Below are 18,642 nucleotides of genomic sequence, written 5' to 3'. Positions count from 1 at the left end.
TATATTTGCAAGAGATTCCATGCCCTCAATCAGAGGCAGTTTCTTGGAGATATTCACAGCTCTGTTCCCTGTAACTATCTCAGTCTTGTAGTTTAGAAATTGTAATACTTCAAGGCATTAAAATAAATTCCCGGAGTTTTGGTGATTCAGTTTTGAGGCTGGTATTGTGGAAATCATTTTCTGCAGTTCTGGAATTAATAAAATTGTATGTCAAGTAATGTACATTTGATCCTTGCAGAGAACACCACCTTCATAAAAAAGAAGCCAAATCAAGCTAAGAAGGGGGTAAGTATATAAATAATACATATTTATAACTCTATTCTAAATTCCTGGAAATATTTAGATTGCAATTTGGAAATGAATTGTGTAAGTTAGTACTAAACAATACTTGTGTCAGTAACAACTGATGAAACTAAATGGAATTGAAAACTATTTCTATGTCAAAACAGCCAATCGTCTGTTTGAAAACAGATTATTGTTTACTTGAGTTTGTCTAACAGGTTATTGTTCCATGTAGTAGAGTGCTTCAGATCTGTGGGTTGTTTTCTGACCTCAGATATTCAAAGTCTGTTTACATGCATACAGCTCACTGAACTGTACAGGCTTCCATGTACATAACTGGGTGTCATTTTCCTTGTGCTGTCTGGTCCTGAGCAGCAGGTCATATTTTTTCAAAATTATGTAAAATTAAAATGACAAAGCATATATTAATGTCAAGGTCTGTATCACATTTCTCCTGAGTTCTTTTCACAACCACTCTCCCTGCAACTCCGCTAATGCCATGTAAATTTCTTCTCATTTGCTGATACTGGGTTGCACGGCTTCTTCAGGCTTTCAGCTAAGTTAATGGGCATTGAGATCTTTTTGTAGCAGATCTTGAAAACAGAGAGAGTTCCAGTAACACCTTTGAGTGGCTAAATATGCATGTGTGACATAATCTGTCAATACAGATTGAGACTTCAGATCTGTATTTCTGGAGGAGTCCTCATCTTGTATCGCACAGCAGTATGGTATTTGGTTGTATGTATAGGCAACTTGCAGCTGCATCAATTCAAGATACTTTCAAGATGATAGTTTACAGACTTATTTCTGGATGGGGTCTTAGCACTTTCTTAGGCATCCGTCTCCCTAAAGAAGGCATGAGGAGAGTTGAGTATCTCAGAATGATGTGTTCAAGGAACCTGAAAAATGAGTAAGACAGCTCAAGTTAACTCAGGTAGGAAAAACTACGTTTTTAATGTATGGCTGTTGAGGCCCAAGAAAATAGCCTAATGTTAGGCAATTAGGATGACAACGTGTTACAGAGAGTCACTTCTTTTAAGTATGGGCTGTTCTATGGAAAAAGATTTGAAAGGTTTATTGGAACATACTCATTTAGATTGCAACGCATTCTTTCTTGCTCACACTAGAGGGCCCTAATACACAGAAGAAATTTCTTATTCTAAGTGGTATGCGCAGGTGTGTTCCCTTTACAGTAAGAAGAACATGTTTGTGTTCATGGGTGCATGTACAGTTTGTGAACTGTAGTGTCAGAGCCTGTAAAAAAAAACCTGTATTTATGTAGGCCAGAACTTTCTATGCGAACACATTAAAGGATCAAAAGGTTAAGATAAATGTATTGTGAAAATTAATATTGCTGCAGTGTTGGAGATGAGGAATTAAACACATGGGGGACTAAGAACAGCAGTTTGAGTGCTGTGCCACTGTCTGAATCAGCATCATCATATCTATTTATATTTGTAGTCTTAAGTGGGTTTTAAATCTTCGATAATCAGAATGAAAGAATGTGACGTGTATCCCTGTATTGAAGTGATACGAACTAGGAATAGAATTATTTTAAAGAATGAGTACAAACCTGGAACCTCTCTACTGACATGTTTAAAAAAAGTTTACAATGCTTTGCCATATGTAAAAGCTAATAATGCATACACTTATATACAAAACCTGTGTATTGTTCTCCTACCATAAATTAGTCAATCAGTAATTAATCTTGAGATAACACACTAGCGCTGGACAGGGAGAACTAATTGAAGAATATTTGCCACTTCTGAATGTAAATTCTGAGTTAAGTGTATAAGCACCAAATGGTTCCATTGCAGCAAGTTTTATTATGTTAATCCTATGCAACAAAATTCTTTATTAAGAAACTGAAGTTGTGCTATATATTATTTATTTGAACATGCTATCTTCTGAACAGTTAAAACTATAATAGTTTCATTACCCTGTGATGCTTGACTGCAGAGCTAACAAAATTTGTAAGTTAGTAGGAGCAGCATGTAGAAGAGGATCAAAACATGAAAAAATATTTTCTCTGCTCCAAATTTTAATTGTTGTTTGCATATGCTCCTGAACAGAGTGTAGTGTTTGCTGTTGCTTTCAAAGCTTACTCTTAAGTCAATTGAAGTCATTGTCTCCCTTATAATGCTGGGGCTTTTGTTTTTTGTTTTTCAATAAACCAAGCTCGGTGCCAAAAAAGGTGGTTTGGGGGCACAAAAAGTGAGCAGCCAAAGCTTTAATGAGATTGAAAAACAAGCACAAGCTGTAGATAAAATAAAGGAACAAGAGGATCTTCATGGCAGTAAGAAAACTGATAAGGAAGAGCCACTGTAAGTATGAATTAAATATACAATTGTAAACCATGAAGCCTAATTTCATGTTAATGAAGTAATTGCCAACATTTTAAATACTATCAGAGGTTACTTCATGCAAATAAAACTTCAGTTCTTGCTTTAAAAAAAACCCAGATGTTGATGAGGTGGGCCAAATGGCAGTCTTCCCATTGCCCTTTTTTCTTGCCATTTTGCCGTATGTTCCTATAGTTAATTATTTACTGTAGAAATAGCTCAGTGCTATCTTTAGTGTTATTTAACAGGGAAAATAAGGAGACATTCTGCTGATACACATGAATAAAATGTGAAATAAACCCCAAACGTGTTGAAGTATTACAGAGAACACTCTTGGCTCTTGAACTTTCTTTACCTCGCGTCAGTTTGTTTTGGTGTAGTGCACTGAATACTATTTAAAGCAGTCTTTCTAAGAGCAGGGGGAACATACAAATACACAGCTTTATTTGTACTTATTGGGTAGAGTTTCTATGCTGAAGACAGGGGATAGTTTGACTAGAATTGTCTGCTTGAGTTTCAGCTGTTTTATACTGGAACTGCTTTCATTTCACCGCAACCCTTTGAGTATTTTTGTCTGAGGCCTCGAATCTGTTAATCCATCTCACTTAATAAATACTTAGCCCAAAAGGTCAGAGGGTGGTGATTCTGGTTCCTTCCACTACATTTCTCTGCTACACTGTTTTTGTTTTTAACATTTTGTTAGTTGTCATCAAAATTAGACTATTAAATACTTTGTTAGTGTACACTTTTACTGTTGTAAAGTTTAACATCCTCTCTTGAGTGCTAAGATGCATCATTTTTATGACCTGTAGACAAATCACTTGGAGCTCATGATACCAAGCTCTTTGGTCTATAATGTCCTCCCTGCTCGTTTTGCTTACTTTTATTTAGCCTCCACAGAAGTGGATATTTTGTGTGCTGCAAAAACATTAATCGCAAGGGGATCATTCATTTTTCCTGAAGTATTTTTACCATAAAAGTCATGCTTCTCAGTGGCTGACAAAATCTACCTGTAGAGTGACTCAGAGGAGTGGACTACTAAATAACAAGAAAAATGACTGTTCATTATTATTTATTATTATTCTTTAATGATAGTATCTTTAATTATATTACTCAGTTTGGAAGAAAATCTCAATTAGCTATTTGTTTTTTGTGTCAGAAATGCATAGATCTATATAGATTCAAGGCAACCTTTAGTATAAGGTTCCTGCAACCTTTCTGCAGTGGCCAGAACCCTCTAAAAATGTCTTCAAACATGAGGGGTGCACATACACTTCAGTTTATGGATCCGATCCCAGCAGGGCAAAGATAAGTTTTTTGCCATGGAGGTTAACTTTTTGGATTTTTAACTGTAGATGGCAGTATATACCTAAATTAAACAATGGTGAATACCTCTAAAATTGCATCTGCTTCCAACTAATTTGTATGGCAGTTTTAATTTTAAAAGCTTGAGTAATGAGTTTTAGTAAATTAATTTGATGTGGTTTTGTTGTGTGGCAGGAACAGAAGTAATTCTTTCATGGGCTAGTATTTAGAAAGTTAAAGAGTTCTGAGACTTAAAATGTTATTTTATAATTGATACACCTTTTTCTGTTGTAGACTGACAATAGATAACTGGAATTACTTTTAAATTGAACCTACTTGTTTTAATCAATAGCAAATAAGATTTTTGGTGTTCATAAATAATATTTCATAAAGATGGGTTGCTGATCTTTCTACTTAAAGTGCTGAATAGATTTTTATCAGTTGTGGTTTCAAGTTGAACTTTAAAGAACATTTTTAATTTTCTGTGTAACAGTTGGTCCTAAACTGTAAGATTTGATTTAAAATGTTTCTGAACATACTCTGTGCTTTAAGGATATATTTTTCTGATTTTATTGGTTTCAAAAGTCATTCCACAGATGGTATCTGACTTTTATTGTTATAAGCAACTCAACATAAGATACACTGATTGTTTTAGTTCTGGCTCTAAGTCCTCTTAAAGCCCCAGTCAAAGGATATCTAATCATCACAAGATTGAGATTGCTCTCCTCCTTTTCGAAATGTCTCATCAGTGGAGGAGTGATGTCCCTCCCCTACCTTTTAGCAGGCTGGTACCTGCATTCCTTGTCTTTGAAAGAAGACGACCAGACTCTGTCCTTTTAATTGTAACACATTCAGCCACACAGCTCCTGTCTTGCAGGAGATGCACTAACCAGCAGGGCATCAACTTTGGTAGAGGCATCTTGTACTCTTGGTTAAGTCAGTATGCATGGGACCAGAAGAAATCAAGCTGGCAAGAGCTGGCAAGTTTCAGTAATCAAATAGTTAGGAGACGCACTGGAAGAAAATACTCCATAGTCAAAAACTTGGTTTCATTCCTGTTTCTACACAGAATTGATAAAAAAGTACAATGGCTTTCAGGCTTAAGTGCTTACTCCCTAGTTGCAGCATGTTGTCTACCGGCAGCATCCTAAATCTCATTTACCTTTCTTCTGATAGTGTTCATTTGTAGTTTATGGCAGTCACAACTTACGAATTATAGTACTGCTGCATTGCTCATGAAAATTACTATTTTTGTCACTTCTAACAAATTAAATGTAAGCAGTGTTTCTTTGTAATTAAATGTCACTTCTAACAAATTAAATGTAAGCAGTGTTTCTTTGTAATTAAATGTCACTTCTAACAAATTAAATGTAAGCAGTCAAGATTAAAAGCCTATCTCTGCTGCACTAGTATTACTGGAAAATAGTTGCGATTGCTTTGAGGTACAGGAAATTTGTGGTATCTCAGAATGACAGCTTACAGTGTCTGAGCCCTGGGGATGTTTTGACTGACAAAATGTGTTGCCAGCTGTGCAGCAAATTACAACATTTGGATGCTTCAGAGTTGCCATAATACAGAATATATTCCATTTTGGGAGTACAAAGACTCCTTCCCTCTCCTGAGATACTCTTTTGGGCATGTAAGGAAGGGCTGTATCAATAAAGGAATGTGGTCTACCTTGAGCACTTGTCTAAAGAGTGTATATATGGCAAGTGTTAAAACCACTGACAGCATGAGGCAGGGGTGGAGTGAGACATAGCAACGCCAAGCTGGACATTACGGGAAAATATTACTAGTATTCTGTCATAAATACCACTGTACTGTAGTACATGAGAGTTGGCTTTTTTGACAGTTATTTGGTTTCACCTAGAATCAGGACTGTGGAAAAAAGACTCCTTCAGTTTGACTTAAAGGTGATGCAAAACTGTCCTGAACTTTAGTAGTACCAAGTTTCACATTTGTTTTGAAAAATATTACTTGCTCATACACAGACTAGGGTACTGTTTCCACAGTCTTCTCTACTGGCTTTCTCCCATCCTTGTAGTTTGAATTTTATCCAATTAACAATATTTTCAGTAAACTGCAAATTACAGTGCTGCAATATATGTTGCCAATTTTCTACCATTATTATTGGGTTGGTCATTGTGTAGCATTTTCCAGTTACATTTTAACTGTATGTTTTGTTCTAGCGTATCATCTTTACGGTTGGCCTACAGAGATCTTGATATTAAAACAAAAGAAGAAAATTTAAATCTATCTGGTAAGAAGAAAACTGAATTGGAGAGGCTTGGCATAGGATTTGGCAGCAACAGAAGGTATGTGAGGTTCTATAAACTGTATTTAAAATACTCTGTGGCTTTATGCAGTTATCCTTTGTTTTACTTAGGAAATAAAAAAATATACTAAAGTGTGTTATGAAAACTTAAATAATATAATCAAAGAATCTAGTATTTGTCAAGGGAAGGATCAGAATTGCTTCTGATTGATTTAAGTTCTAACCTGCCAGACAGGTGTTAAGCTAAACTGTAGGATGTCTGTAAGGTTTTTGCCTCCATTAGCTGACTGTGAGGAGGGTAGAAAGTTTTCAGTGAACACTACCAACCCAAGTGTATTCTGTCTTTTACAAGCCAAAACTCTGAAATTGCTCTGTTTTCCAGCTGTTGGTTTGGTCTGTGTGTTCAGAAGTCCTGTCCCTACTTCAGATAATTGCAGTTGAGTTTTCCAGTGCTTTTTCTTTGCTCCTTTAAATTCCTCCTTTCTTCTTAAATGTTTGTATAGCTTGGGCTTTATCAGCAAGCTTCAGAAACTAGATTTGGGCTTAATTTTTTTTTATTTTTAGGTGGGAGCTTTGTTATCTCCTTATATACTTACTTTCTTCTTGTCCCCAGTGGCATTTCTCACTCAGTCACCTCAGATATGCAAACAATAGAGCAGGAAACACCTGTCATTGCAAAGTCGAAGAAAAAATACACTGAGGATGCAGAAGACTCATATTTCTCTGCTAGTTCAAGGTAATTTATAAGCTTTTTACTTGGGGTGGGGGGCAGAAATATATGCAAGTTATGTATTCAAATATGCACAGTATATTTGGAGCTTAAGATAAAAACAGAAGACGACTGGACATGTCTACACAACGTATTTTCAGGGGACGTCTGAATCAGGAAAGTTTCAGAATAGTTGACCTTACCTTGATGACACATGTATTTATAAAGAAGAGGAGTTACTTTTTCGGAGGATAGTCTGAATTAATGTGTTTACAGGTTTTGTCTTGTTCAGGGTCTAGTCTCTGTTTGCACAGACAGTTGCCATGTAAGCTTTTAATTGCTGTGCACCAAATCCAGTGATTTATTTTTGGCAGAATGATTTGTGTTCATTCCTTTTTTTTTCTCCCCTTTCTTTCAGTGTTACTTGATAGACTTTTATATATTTAAATTAAAAAAATGCAAAAAAGAATTGATGAATTTTGGATCAAAGTATGAATGCAGTGCAAATTACAAAATACCGCTGTTGGGAGGGAGAGAAAAACACGTTAGTTCTACAGGCACTAATTGAAATGAAACAGTTGTTTCTGAACTGACAGATAGAAACAGGTGTTGCGTTTATAAACCGCCTTTATTGGATTGGTGCCACAGAAACATGAAAAATTGTACCTAATTACTTGTAGACAGGCAAATAAAACCACAAAGGCTTTTGTGTCATTACTTTGTAGTGTAATCGCTGGTGGCAGAAATGCAAACATGGTACCAAGTCTTATAAAATAAAACGTATCATTTCAAACAGCTTCCCTGTTTGTTCCTTGAACTGTTACTACTCTCGAATTATTCATAAGCCTACTAGCAGGCAAAGGATAAATTATGGAAGAGGTTTTTTAATGTGTTTTGGTTCAATAATTAGAAGATAAATTGTAACCTAGCTGCTCCCAGATCATCTTCTAGTTATAGCAACAGTAGAATCTAGTTCAAGTTGGTGTACAAATTCATTCTCTTTAAAAAAACTATAAAGTCAGATTGTTAGTCTTGGTAAGGTTTGTAAGGTGGTTATTAGCCTTAATTCCAAAGGGTTGCATTGAAATAGAGGTAAATTTAACATCATCTTCATATATGCCCGAAAGCAGAATAATCGCACTCAAGAGTTCTGACAAATATCTGTAAGTTAATCAAGCTAAATATCTGAAGATTTAGAAATATAATTGAAGCTTCACAAAATCCTTGGATTTTGATTTTTTTCTTTTTGCTATAATTAATAAAATCTATTAACATAACAATGTTAAATTTTATTTTCTATTCAATGCTGGTTTTCTGTCTCCTTCCACTCACACCCCTCCCACACTCCCTGAATACTGAGAATACTATTTTGCAAAGTTGTGAAAATCTGAGAGGGAAGGATAAAGAAAGTAAGTAATGTTATTCAAATCAGCTCTTGTAGCCCCTGCCCCATCCTGTGATTTTGATGGTCATTGTGACATTGGATAGCTTCATATATATATATATATATATGTATATGTATACATATACACATACACATATGTATATATATATATGAACAACTTGTTATTACATGTCCATATAAAACTTCGAAAGATTGCTGTGGCTTCTTTTTGTCTGTCAGAAGGGAAGGCTAGAGACTCTTGCTTCTTAAGTTCATTCCAGATCTGTCCCTACTATTTTCCATGTGCGGAGGTGGAGGCCTTGCTGCTGAAGGTGTCACATTTCTCATAAACTGCAAAAACAAAGTGTCCTGACTATTCATAACACAAACAGGAAGGACCTTGTTGTGGGTGGGTTTTTTTTAAGAGTGCTTTTCAAAAAACACAGCTGCAGACTTTAATATCCCATGCTTGTTCTACTGAATCATTCCGTTCTGCTAGCCTCCTGTTGATCATTTTACTCCCTACCTGGTTGAATCCAAACTTTAAGAAAATCTATTTAACTACAAAGGGAAATTCTTAATCTTTGGCATTTTAGTAGGTTGTTTTTTTCAAGTATTCTCCATATATGTTCAGATAAACGTAGCTAATCAAAGGGGAACAGGTCAAGATAACATACACCCAGAACTGAAAAACATGCTGATTCTTTTCCCCTCTTTTCTTTCTGTTTGTGTTTTCCCTGCAGTTTTGATATGCAAGAGAAGATTATTGTATTGTATTGTTTTTAAGTGTTGTTTTAACAAAACATGTTACAAAACTCAGAGGTACTTAATATTTATATTAAAAATACAAAAAATATGTAAATAAAAATTTATTTAAATAACACACAGAACCAGAGACAAGGGCAGTCTTTACTCTTCTGAACTCTTTGTTGATGCCTTAGAAAATGAGGCCAGATTCTCTGTTTGCACAGTTTAAAGATTGACTTGCTTGGAACTGTGAGATTAGCCACTATCAGCCCCTTAGTGAAAAAACTTTGCCTCATGTGGAGCCAGAGCACACCTGGGTGCTATGGGTTAGCTGTTTGTTCTTGGATCTCTGGAGTGTTCAAAGTGCCTTGAAAGTTACAGTGACTTTTTTTGTAGCTGGTATCTTAGCATGAGGCCTCTATGAGCAGGCTGCTTTGTAGTGTCGCCATGGTGCCTTGCTTGCAGAGTCTGTCCTTAAGTTTTCTGAGGGTTGCTCTTAAACCAGCCACGTATCTTGACAGTGTCCTTCCCAGTGCTTTGCCTGACACTAACAAAGACGTAATACTTTGAAGTAATGAGAACTTTGCTGGTTTTGGTGGGACCGTATCTCTCAGGCAAAGATATATTGCATATTCATGGCCGTATTCAGCTAAAAGAAAGGTTGAACTTTCCAGTCAGTCAAATATATGCATAAAAACAAAAAAATCAATAGAATTCTATTCTGCAAAGCTTTTAACCAATATTATGAAGTCCTGATTATTCGTTGACAACTATTCATTGTGCTGAAAACTTGCCAGTGTACACTTATTATAGCAATATTTATTCAACAATATAAAGTTGCCACTTTTTCAATAGTTTTTTTTTACTTCCTTTATTTTAGGTACTATGATTCTTCAGATTTGAGGAGCAGCACTTTCTCTACATGGGACGACAATTCAGATTCTTTTTGGAAGAAAGAAAACAGTAGTAGAGATGTTGATGTAATGTTAACTTCAAAAAGTCCAGGATTTTCAGACAGGTATACCAAGAAAACCTAACTGATTTTTGTACAGAAAGCCAAAGCTTTGAGTCCTGGTCAGAGTAGTAGGATTTTTTTCAGTCTAGAAGGAGAATTTGGTCACAACTTTCATCAGCAGTCAAGAGATTTTTATTTATTTTTTTTGGTAAGCTGAATTTCCTGTTTATATTTTAAGCACTTGACTGTTTTTCTCAGTGCTGTACAGTGTATGTACGGGAGGTAATTTCCGAAGCGTTTCAGCAAAAAAAGTAGTAGACAAAAGACGTTGAGAGAAACTCAAATATTTGCACTGTTCTGAGAGCATAGGTGCTTCACTTCTTTGTTTATTGCCTAACGAACCAAAGAGAACCCAGTTACGTGGTGAATGAAACTGTAGGGTATTCAGCTTTTAGGATGAAATTATTGAAGATATGTGCAAACAACACGTCTAATTGTTACGATGATAAAAAATGAATGTATTTCTTTGACAACGGCATTTTTATCTTTGTAATCAAGTAGAAAATGTAAGAATGTGGGGCTTTGTGTGCTTGGTTGGTGTTTTCTCCTTCTGTTCTTACTTAAAACTGTTGTTTTTCATTTACCTGTAAAGTACAGTTTGTGCATTTAAGTACAACTTTTTTAACACAAGCATGTTCTGCTTCTTCCTTTCTAGTGGACCAGTAATGCATATTACACAAAATAGGGGTTCATGTGCATAATACTGTTACTTCCTCATTTGCTTACATTTCCTCTGGAAAAGTTGGAGGGGAGAAAAAGGGAAGCGACTGTGTTGAATATGTATGTTTGAGGTGGAAGGTAGTGACAGTTTAAAGGATGTTAAACATTTTTATGCTGTTACATTTAAATCTGAATTTCACTGAAATTGTGGGTTCTGACATTTTGTAGAGATATTCTGTCCTTGTTCACGTAATTTAGCTTGCTTTTTAAATGAACTTTAAAAATAAAGATACAAGATTAATGAATTTGAAATGCTGTTTGTTCACTATCTTGTAAAACTGTCACTGAAATTTTATTTGCTGCTCTGTCAACTTAGTTATCTGAATTTCTTTGTCCTGGGTTGATACTGATTTTTTGTTGTGATGTAAATAAAAGTTAGGCTCACAAGTGCAGTTTATTTTTCTTTTAGGCCTGCGTCTCGTCGTAAGCCTGAATATGAACCACCTTTAAACACAGATGAGGCACAAAAGAAATTTGGCAATGTAAAAGCAATTTCATCAGACATGTATTTTGGAAGGCAAGATCATGCTGATGTAAGTAGAAAGCAGTGGTAAATATTTTTTAATATTAAAATAGTCTTTGCCTATAAACACAGTGTTCTTATATAGAGAAGGCCATAAATAGTTAAAATTGGTAGAATTAGTAAGCTTATAGAATTATGTCCACTTGAATATTTCTCTGATAGAGATGTAGGCATTTCTGATAACTCTGATAGTTTATCATTTGGTTTTAAGGAGTTTCCACCGCAAGTAGGACCTTACCTCCAACATCATTCTTCCCTGATAGAAGTGGTCAGCAGTCTTTATTTTTGAAAGAAACAGCCTGATGCTGGATGTAGGCTTACTTCATTTGTTCTAAATAGCCAAACTGATGCCAACAAACTTGTTAAAACAGCTGTCCTGTCTGTGTTTGTTGCATGGAAACGTTATTACTATTGTAAGGCCAACTAAGTGATGAATTGTTCAACAAGTGACATGTAATTGATCCAGCCTAGAAATAAAATACAGATTAATATTATGTTTCATTTTAGAGGTGGGGGATCATTTTGAAAACATACTTCTAATGAAAAATTAGCAATGTAATGAGGAATGTAAAAATATAATTATTATAATAATAATCATCATCAATTATTATTATGTTTCCAGGGAACTCAGAAAAAGTTGGATTAAAAGCATGATATGATTAGAAAGGTTACCATGATGCTAGCTGCAGTGCTTTTTCCTTATTTTATCCTATCTAACCACTCAATTTCACATTTTTTAGTTGTTGTTTTTAATGGTTGCGTAGTTTTTCAGCCTCTTGGTGTTGCAGTAGTAAATGTCACTCTGATCAACTCAGAAATGAGTTGAGATTATGACAAACTCACACTGTATAAGTCATGTGAAAAGTACAGAATGGGAGCAACTTTCAGAATGGTCAACTTCAGCTGGATTTGTATGTTCTAAAACTGTACCTGTAATCTCATGAATTATCTGACATGACCTCAAAAGATGACAGCATACTGTTACAACACTTTTTCTTCTCAATTCTTTTCTAGTATGAAGCAAGGGCTCGACTAGAAAGACTTTCTGGAAGCTCATCTATAAGTTCATCTGACTTGTTTGACGATCAGAAAAAGCAACCAACAGGTACCTACTGAACAGAGTGAGAAACTGTATTATGGAGTGAATACGCTTCTGTACTCTGCTTCTAGTTCCGCTATCAGCTAGCTGTCACTGTATTCTGCAAGAAGTGTACAAAGTGCAGTACATGTTAGTATCGCTAATAGGTCAAACAGGCATAGCCAGTGTATTTATTATTTAAAAAAAAAGAAATTCTTAAATTTCAAGTTCTGTGTTTTCAGTTCACTGAGTTCAGTGTATTATACTGGTTTTTACATGACTTGTTGAAAATAATAGACTCTATGTTGTAAATAATTTTTATCAAAGGGAGACTGTAATATTTTGTTATAAAACCAAATGAGGTAACACCTACGTTGACTGTTAGGTAGGTTTTTAATAAATGACCAACAACTTATGTTTTACATATGTGAAAATAGCTGTCATAATAATATTTGAGCCTAAGGAAAGTCTTTAATACAATATTAATGGCCTTGAAATTCCCATGTTAATCTGTTGCATGGCATATCATATCCATTCATCCTGGTATCTGCTTCTAAAACTGGTCTTGCCAAATTATTCAGGACATTTTTCTGTTGTTTCGTCTGTGTAAAGGATTTGTTGGAATGCCTTACATTGGAGAGTATAGTTCAAATTAGAAAGGAAGGAAGTAGTAGATTAGATTGACTGAAAAGTAGCTCCTTAGGCTTTTGAAAATGACTCACATTTTCTTTCTAACACCCTTTCTGGATAGTGCAATAATGCAATATAGAAAAGGTAGGACATACTGGAGAATTTTATTGAGTTGATCAGTTGGGTTTCATTCCTTAACTTGTGAGGAAATGGGAAAAAAAGAATTCTTGAAGAACTTGAAATCTGTGAGTAATTATATAAATAGGGTGGAAAGCCAAACAGTATGCAGCATCTGATTTTACTTTGGAAAAGTTGGGAGTTAAAAAAACAAAAGTGATTGTTCAGTTTTGATACCCTGAAAGCAAGTTTTGAATACAGTGACTAGTAGGGAAATTACTCCTGTTACTTAAGCTGGATTTTAGTAATTTGAAATGTAAAAAAGATATTAAGTAGGGGAGGAGACATAAAGAAGAAATTGCAGTAAATTACCCGCTTGAAAGGGTATTTGCAAGATTATATCATACTTGTGCTTAAAAAAGATGTGGGAAATACAAGCAAAGAAATGGTATTTCTGAAATTATAAACTGTGTTTCCAATGGTACATGGGATTGTGATAATATTTTTTATCTATTGTTGACTAGAACTCCATCTTTTTTATTTTAATTTTCTTGCATATGAAATGTTTTATATGGAATTAATTTTTCCTTTAATTTGTGTAATAGGTGTGGGGCTTTTACACAGTGCTAATAAGAGAATAAGCTAGAAAAAGGTAGATACGAGTTAAAGATGGGGCAAACTGATGTGAAATACATATCTCTGTGTTTATATATGTATGAATGTGTCTTTTTATGTGCACGTGCATATATAGGTGGTAAAATTCTCACCCTGTTCTGAAGAAGGGTAATACAGGCAATTATATAATGTTTAGTAGCTGTACATGAATTATGCACACACTATTATTCATCACTAGCCACTTGGAAAGGTTCCTGGGGCTTGTGGAGGAATGCAGAGGTTCCTAATAATGGGATGAAAATACCTGCCTGTGATTTGAGGTTAGTTACTGTTTGTGACTGGTGTGCAACCCAACAGTAAATTTAAAGTTTTATGTTACAGAGACTAAACTTCTGCTACATTTTGTGGGTTGTTAACTGCTCTAAGATAATGGTGAGTTAAAGATAGACCAGAAATTATTTTGTATATTGTAAATTCAACTATATTCAATCTACAGAACCTTCCTTTCCTGCATTCCTGTTACACCTCCTGCCCCAAAGACTATCTTTTGACAGTGGTCCATCTGGAGAAATTTTACTGATAGCTTGTCTGGTGTGGAATTAATGCCAAGGCCATCAATTAGTTCCATAAAATAAAGGTAATTAGGAGACCAGAGGCTGGCAACAAAAACACTGCTGTAATTCTGGGGTCCTTGCCAGAATAAAATGTCCTTTGAATCTAAAGTTGTTTTTATGAGCTCTGCTGAGATTTAGGGTAGAACAGTTTTGGGATGCTTTCGTTTGTACAGAATGCTGTAGGAGCCATTTACCAAAAAGGGGTACAAGTAAACGCTTTTACTTTGCATTATTTCAGACGAGTTGCTTATGAAAGATGGCATGTTGGATAGCTGACTTGTAGATGCTGATTTTGAAGGAAATCGCAAGAAAAGGAGTTGCTTTCCTGTCTTATTTACAAGTTTTTCAGACAACCCTACATAACCAGGAAAACATGAGAAAATTAATGTGGCTGAGAAGTGGTTAGAGCTTTTCCCAGGTTATTTATATCTGCAAATTTTATTTCCATGACTCTGACTCTAATATCAAATGCCTCAGCATTTTTGTTAAGTGGAACAGTTTGTCAAAATTACAGTTCAGAAATAGGGCTCTGTCAGTAACAGGGAATTTTTGAAAATAATCTATAAACAAGTGTGCCCATGCATTGTAGAAACAATAGCAGGCTGTAAAGAATGGAGTGGGAAGCATCTACCACGATGAACCAGCCAATTTGCTTAGCTAAATCACATTATCTACTGTAATGTTTTTATCAGCCTGCTAATGAGGCAGGTGCCTTTAATTTCCCATGAAAAGAGGTGCGGCAGGTTCATTCTCATTCCCTCCTGCACACCTGCTCAAAACAAAAAAAGTGAGAAGAATGGGCAGCCCATGCGTATCAATGTGCACTATGGAGCTCCTTTCAAAAGCAGTTAACAGTTGTACAGGTTGGGGAGTCTGAGGCTGGACGAGCTTGTCCAAGGTTCAGTAACTGCTTGCAAGTTACTAGTTGTGTCCTGACTGGTCATGACTATCTGTTGATATGAAGGCTACAGATTGCAGTCTCCATTTTGATAGAGGTATGTTTTGGGATGCTTCTTCTCAGGAACCCCATTTATTCCCAAGATCATGGCCTGTGATGCTGGTTTACTGACATTTGTGCTTTTTACAGTATCAGTTATTTAATATTAAGGCTTGCCAGTAATTCTTTTTGCAAATGAGTGGGTGATTGTAGTTGTTAGCATGTTAATACTTATCATGCAGTTAATAGAAATCAGGGATGTTTCAAAACTATCTTCAGGCCTATACTTTTCATAATAGTAGAGCTAACAGTGGCCACACTATATTGGCTTTAACGAAGGCTGCATTGCCAGCTTTGCCTTGGAGTTTTAAAACTTAATTACATCTGCTATAATTTCTATAGAGCTCTCCAAGCCTCAGATGTAGTAATGCAAAATGTGTGTTTATACAGCATGCAAAGCATACCTGTGCATGCACATAACGACAGAAGTACATTCATATTTTAATTTCGATGTAATAAATCTGTTTAGGATACCAGACAAATAAACATCCAGTGGATTGAAAGTGTGGAATAAATTATATATTATCCAAACTTTTATTGCTTAGCTGGGAATATAGAGTGTAGAAGGTGCAACTCTGGGTGAAATTTTGAACAACTGAAAAAAATTGAGACATATTTAAGAAATTTGAGATGCGTGCTCAGTGGTTTTTACAGTGTCAACCAGACATTGGTATTTAGTGCTCCTAGTAGTATCATGTACTTCCAGGGGAGGAAAGGCTGCTTTTAATATAAAATTCTCTTTTCTTCTTGTGTGCATGTTCTTTTAGGAAGCTACAATATTACAAATGTCTTGCCTTCAGCTCCTGATATAGCTCAGTTTAAACAAGGAGTAAAGTCAGTGGCTGGAAAACTTTCTGTACTTGCTAATGGGGTCATGACATCTATACAGGTTAGTAAAAATATTTACAATATATTAACCATCTGTTAAAGTCTTTTTATAGGCTTTAGTATCATGGATGCTGCCATTGCATCATCTTAGGGGAGGAAAGAATGAATTTGACTTTGAGCTTTGTAGACCTCTCGTGGTAGGAAATAAATCTTTCTAAAAATAAATCTGTAGCTGTAGAATAACTTTTTTTGCCTTTTCCTTATATACTTTATTTCTTTTCTTACAACTGAAACAAAATTTCCATAACAGAGTTGTTTGCTGTCACTTAATTTTTAAAGTAATAATAGTTCATAACTCAGAACAGAATAGTTTAGTTGGAAGGAATCTATAGCAATCATCTGGCCCAACTCTTATATTGGCTCTTCAATTAACTTGACATAAATACCTTTGATCTATGTTTGTGCAGAAAATTAAGACATCCTTGTTTCAATAGTGTAAAGCATGCTTCGTGCTTCAGTTTGCATTTCCTAGATGAGGTCAGTGGGAGCTCTTGGATGTTTGAAAATCAAGCTAATTATCCTGGAGTTTAACATAAACTGCAGTTCTTGGAAGCGTTGGTCAAATTTCTTTAAGTCTTTAAGAATTAAACAAGGCTTTATGTACAAATATTAATTAAAACTGATTTAGTCCAATGGAAAACATACCCATGTCTGTCTGATTTTTTTACTTTTCTAGGATCGATACGGTTCGTGACATCTTTTGTATCAACATGATTAAGTACCCTAAAGGAGGATTTCTCTTCAGATACACAAGTGAACACACTGCTAATGGGAATAAACGTTGCCTTAAGACTGTTGATATTTTTCCTTGTTCCAGCATATTTTTTCCTTATGCAGCTTTCTGGCTCAGCCTCTTCTTACTCCTGTTTAATCTTTACAGAGCAGAAACCTTGCAGCAACTTGTTACATTGTATGTATTTTTTTGATTTCCCCTCCTTTACAGTCTTGCATTTGTTAGCAACCTCAATGTTAGATGTTGGAAGCTTTATTTTATTACTGGTTTCAGCTGTGAGGCAGGAATGAGAAAGAAGGATGAATGCATACACTGGAAATGAGGGTTCCTAATAGAAACCTCAGTGCAGTTTCATCCTTACCAGACGTAGCTTGTCTTCCGACTCTCACGAGCTGTGGGGAAGAAAATGTAAATGAAGTACATGCTGAGGTGTTATTTAGTGGACTGTTGCTAAATATAGAGTTAAGTTAAACCTGCGCTTATCAGGAAGTAGAGGCTCTTGCAGTCAAAAATGGCTGTGCATTAAAATGATGGGGAATTAAGTGTTTTAAAACAATATTCCTGCTAGAAAATTGTATGCTTAGATGAGACATATGGAGAAGACACGACGTGGTATATTGAATAGTGGATTTCATCTTGTTATGGGAACAAGCTATTTATTCCTAGTTTTGAAAGTTACAAAAAATTGCAATATAGAATCCTTAAATGCTTTTTAAAAATCTGTATTGTGTACAAATTGAACTAAAAAATTTAAATATATTAAGGGCCCAGTAGCATAGTTAATTAAATACTTGTTTAAAATGTTTAGAACAAGCATAGATTTTTGATAAATTATGAAATATTGAATGAGGAAATAGTGGGGCTGTGTTTTAGACAGTCTAGATTTTTTTGTTGATGACATTCTGTATAAAAGTGATTATGACCTTAAAGAAAAAACCCATCACAACCAAGAATGAGCACAAGATAATTCCGTTCTGTAACTTTATTTCTTAATTCAAATTTGTAAACGTTGCTATCTAATAAAAATAATAGCTATAAACTCATTTTAAAATTAAATTTCTATGTGCAGACATGAGCCTCCAGCTTCCTAAATACTGCCATCTGTATTCTGTCTATACAATGGTCTGGTAGAATTAACCTTTAATTTCAATTAGTGAAATTAGCTTTCTTATTAAATTACTACAATGATTCAGAAATCAAAACACTAAGGCTGGGGTAGAAAATAAGCTACTGTATTAAAATACTATGAATATGGTGTTTAAATGCAGTATACATTTTACAGTATAACGGTATAGCTGTATTTCTGCTTTAATTTCTAGCTGCCTTTTGCATCTACCTCTCAGTTCTGGTAACTTTCTCTTGAGGATGTTACACTTAGATTTACTAATCCAAAAATGATCTTGCTTGTTTTGTATTACTCTTAAAAAAAGAATTTCTTTTGCTTAACTGTAGAGCTTTACAGTAAAAGTCTTGCTTTGATTTCTCCTTTCTGACCCTAAAAAGGTGATTTTGCTAATATAAAATGCAGATGTACTGGTCAGGGCTTGTTTCGGTTTTCTCTAATTACAGGTAATGATTCTCAGACTGCTCTTTCAGTTAAGTATACACAAAGAAGTAAATTTATTGCAAGCAACAAGTGGTCTGATTTTCAGATTTGTCATATACCAA

General features: G+C 35.0%; 1 protein-coding gene across 1 annotated transcript in view; it reads left to right on the top strand.

Annotated features, from left to right (window-relative positions):
• Nucleotides 1–18,017, top strand: part of ARFGAP3 (ADP ribosylation factor GTPase activating protein 3) — a 35,066-nt gene extending 17,049 nt beyond the window's left edge. The window contains exons 8-16 of the mRNA XM_062634853.1: nt 239–285; nt 2,461–2,606; nt 6,119–6,244; nt 6,818–6,940; nt 9,925–10,062; nt 11,189–11,312; nt 12,317–12,407; nt 16,121–16,242; nt 16,918–18,017. Of these exons, the coding sequence (XP_062490837.1) occupies nt 239–285; nt 2,461–2,606; nt 6,119–6,244; nt 6,818–6,940; nt 9,925–10,062; nt 11,189–11,312; nt 12,317–12,407; nt 16,121–16,242; nt 16,918–16,935 (935 nt within the window). The 3' untranslated portion in view covers nt 16,936–18,017. The remainder of the gene's footprint in view (nt 1–238; nt 286–2,460; nt 2,607–6,118; nt 6,245–6,817; nt 6,941–9,924; nt 10,063–11,188; nt 11,313–12,316; nt 12,408–16,120; nt 16,243–16,917) is intronic.
• Nucleotides 18,018–18,642: the final 625 nt, after the last annotated feature.

Source organism: Pezoporus occidentalis, unplaced genomic scaffold, assembly GCF_034315485.1.
Source record: "Pezoporus occidentalis ecotype Australia unplaced genomic scaffold, CSIRO_AGI_Poc_V1 ctg44, whole genome shotgun sequence".
NCBI classification, from domain to species: Eukaryota; Metazoa; Chordata; class Aves; order Psittaciformes; family Psittacidae; genus Pezoporus; species Pezoporus occidentalis.
The sequence above is the reverse complement of the archived record's forward strand: the minus strand, read 5'-3'. Positions and strand labels throughout refer to the sequence as shown.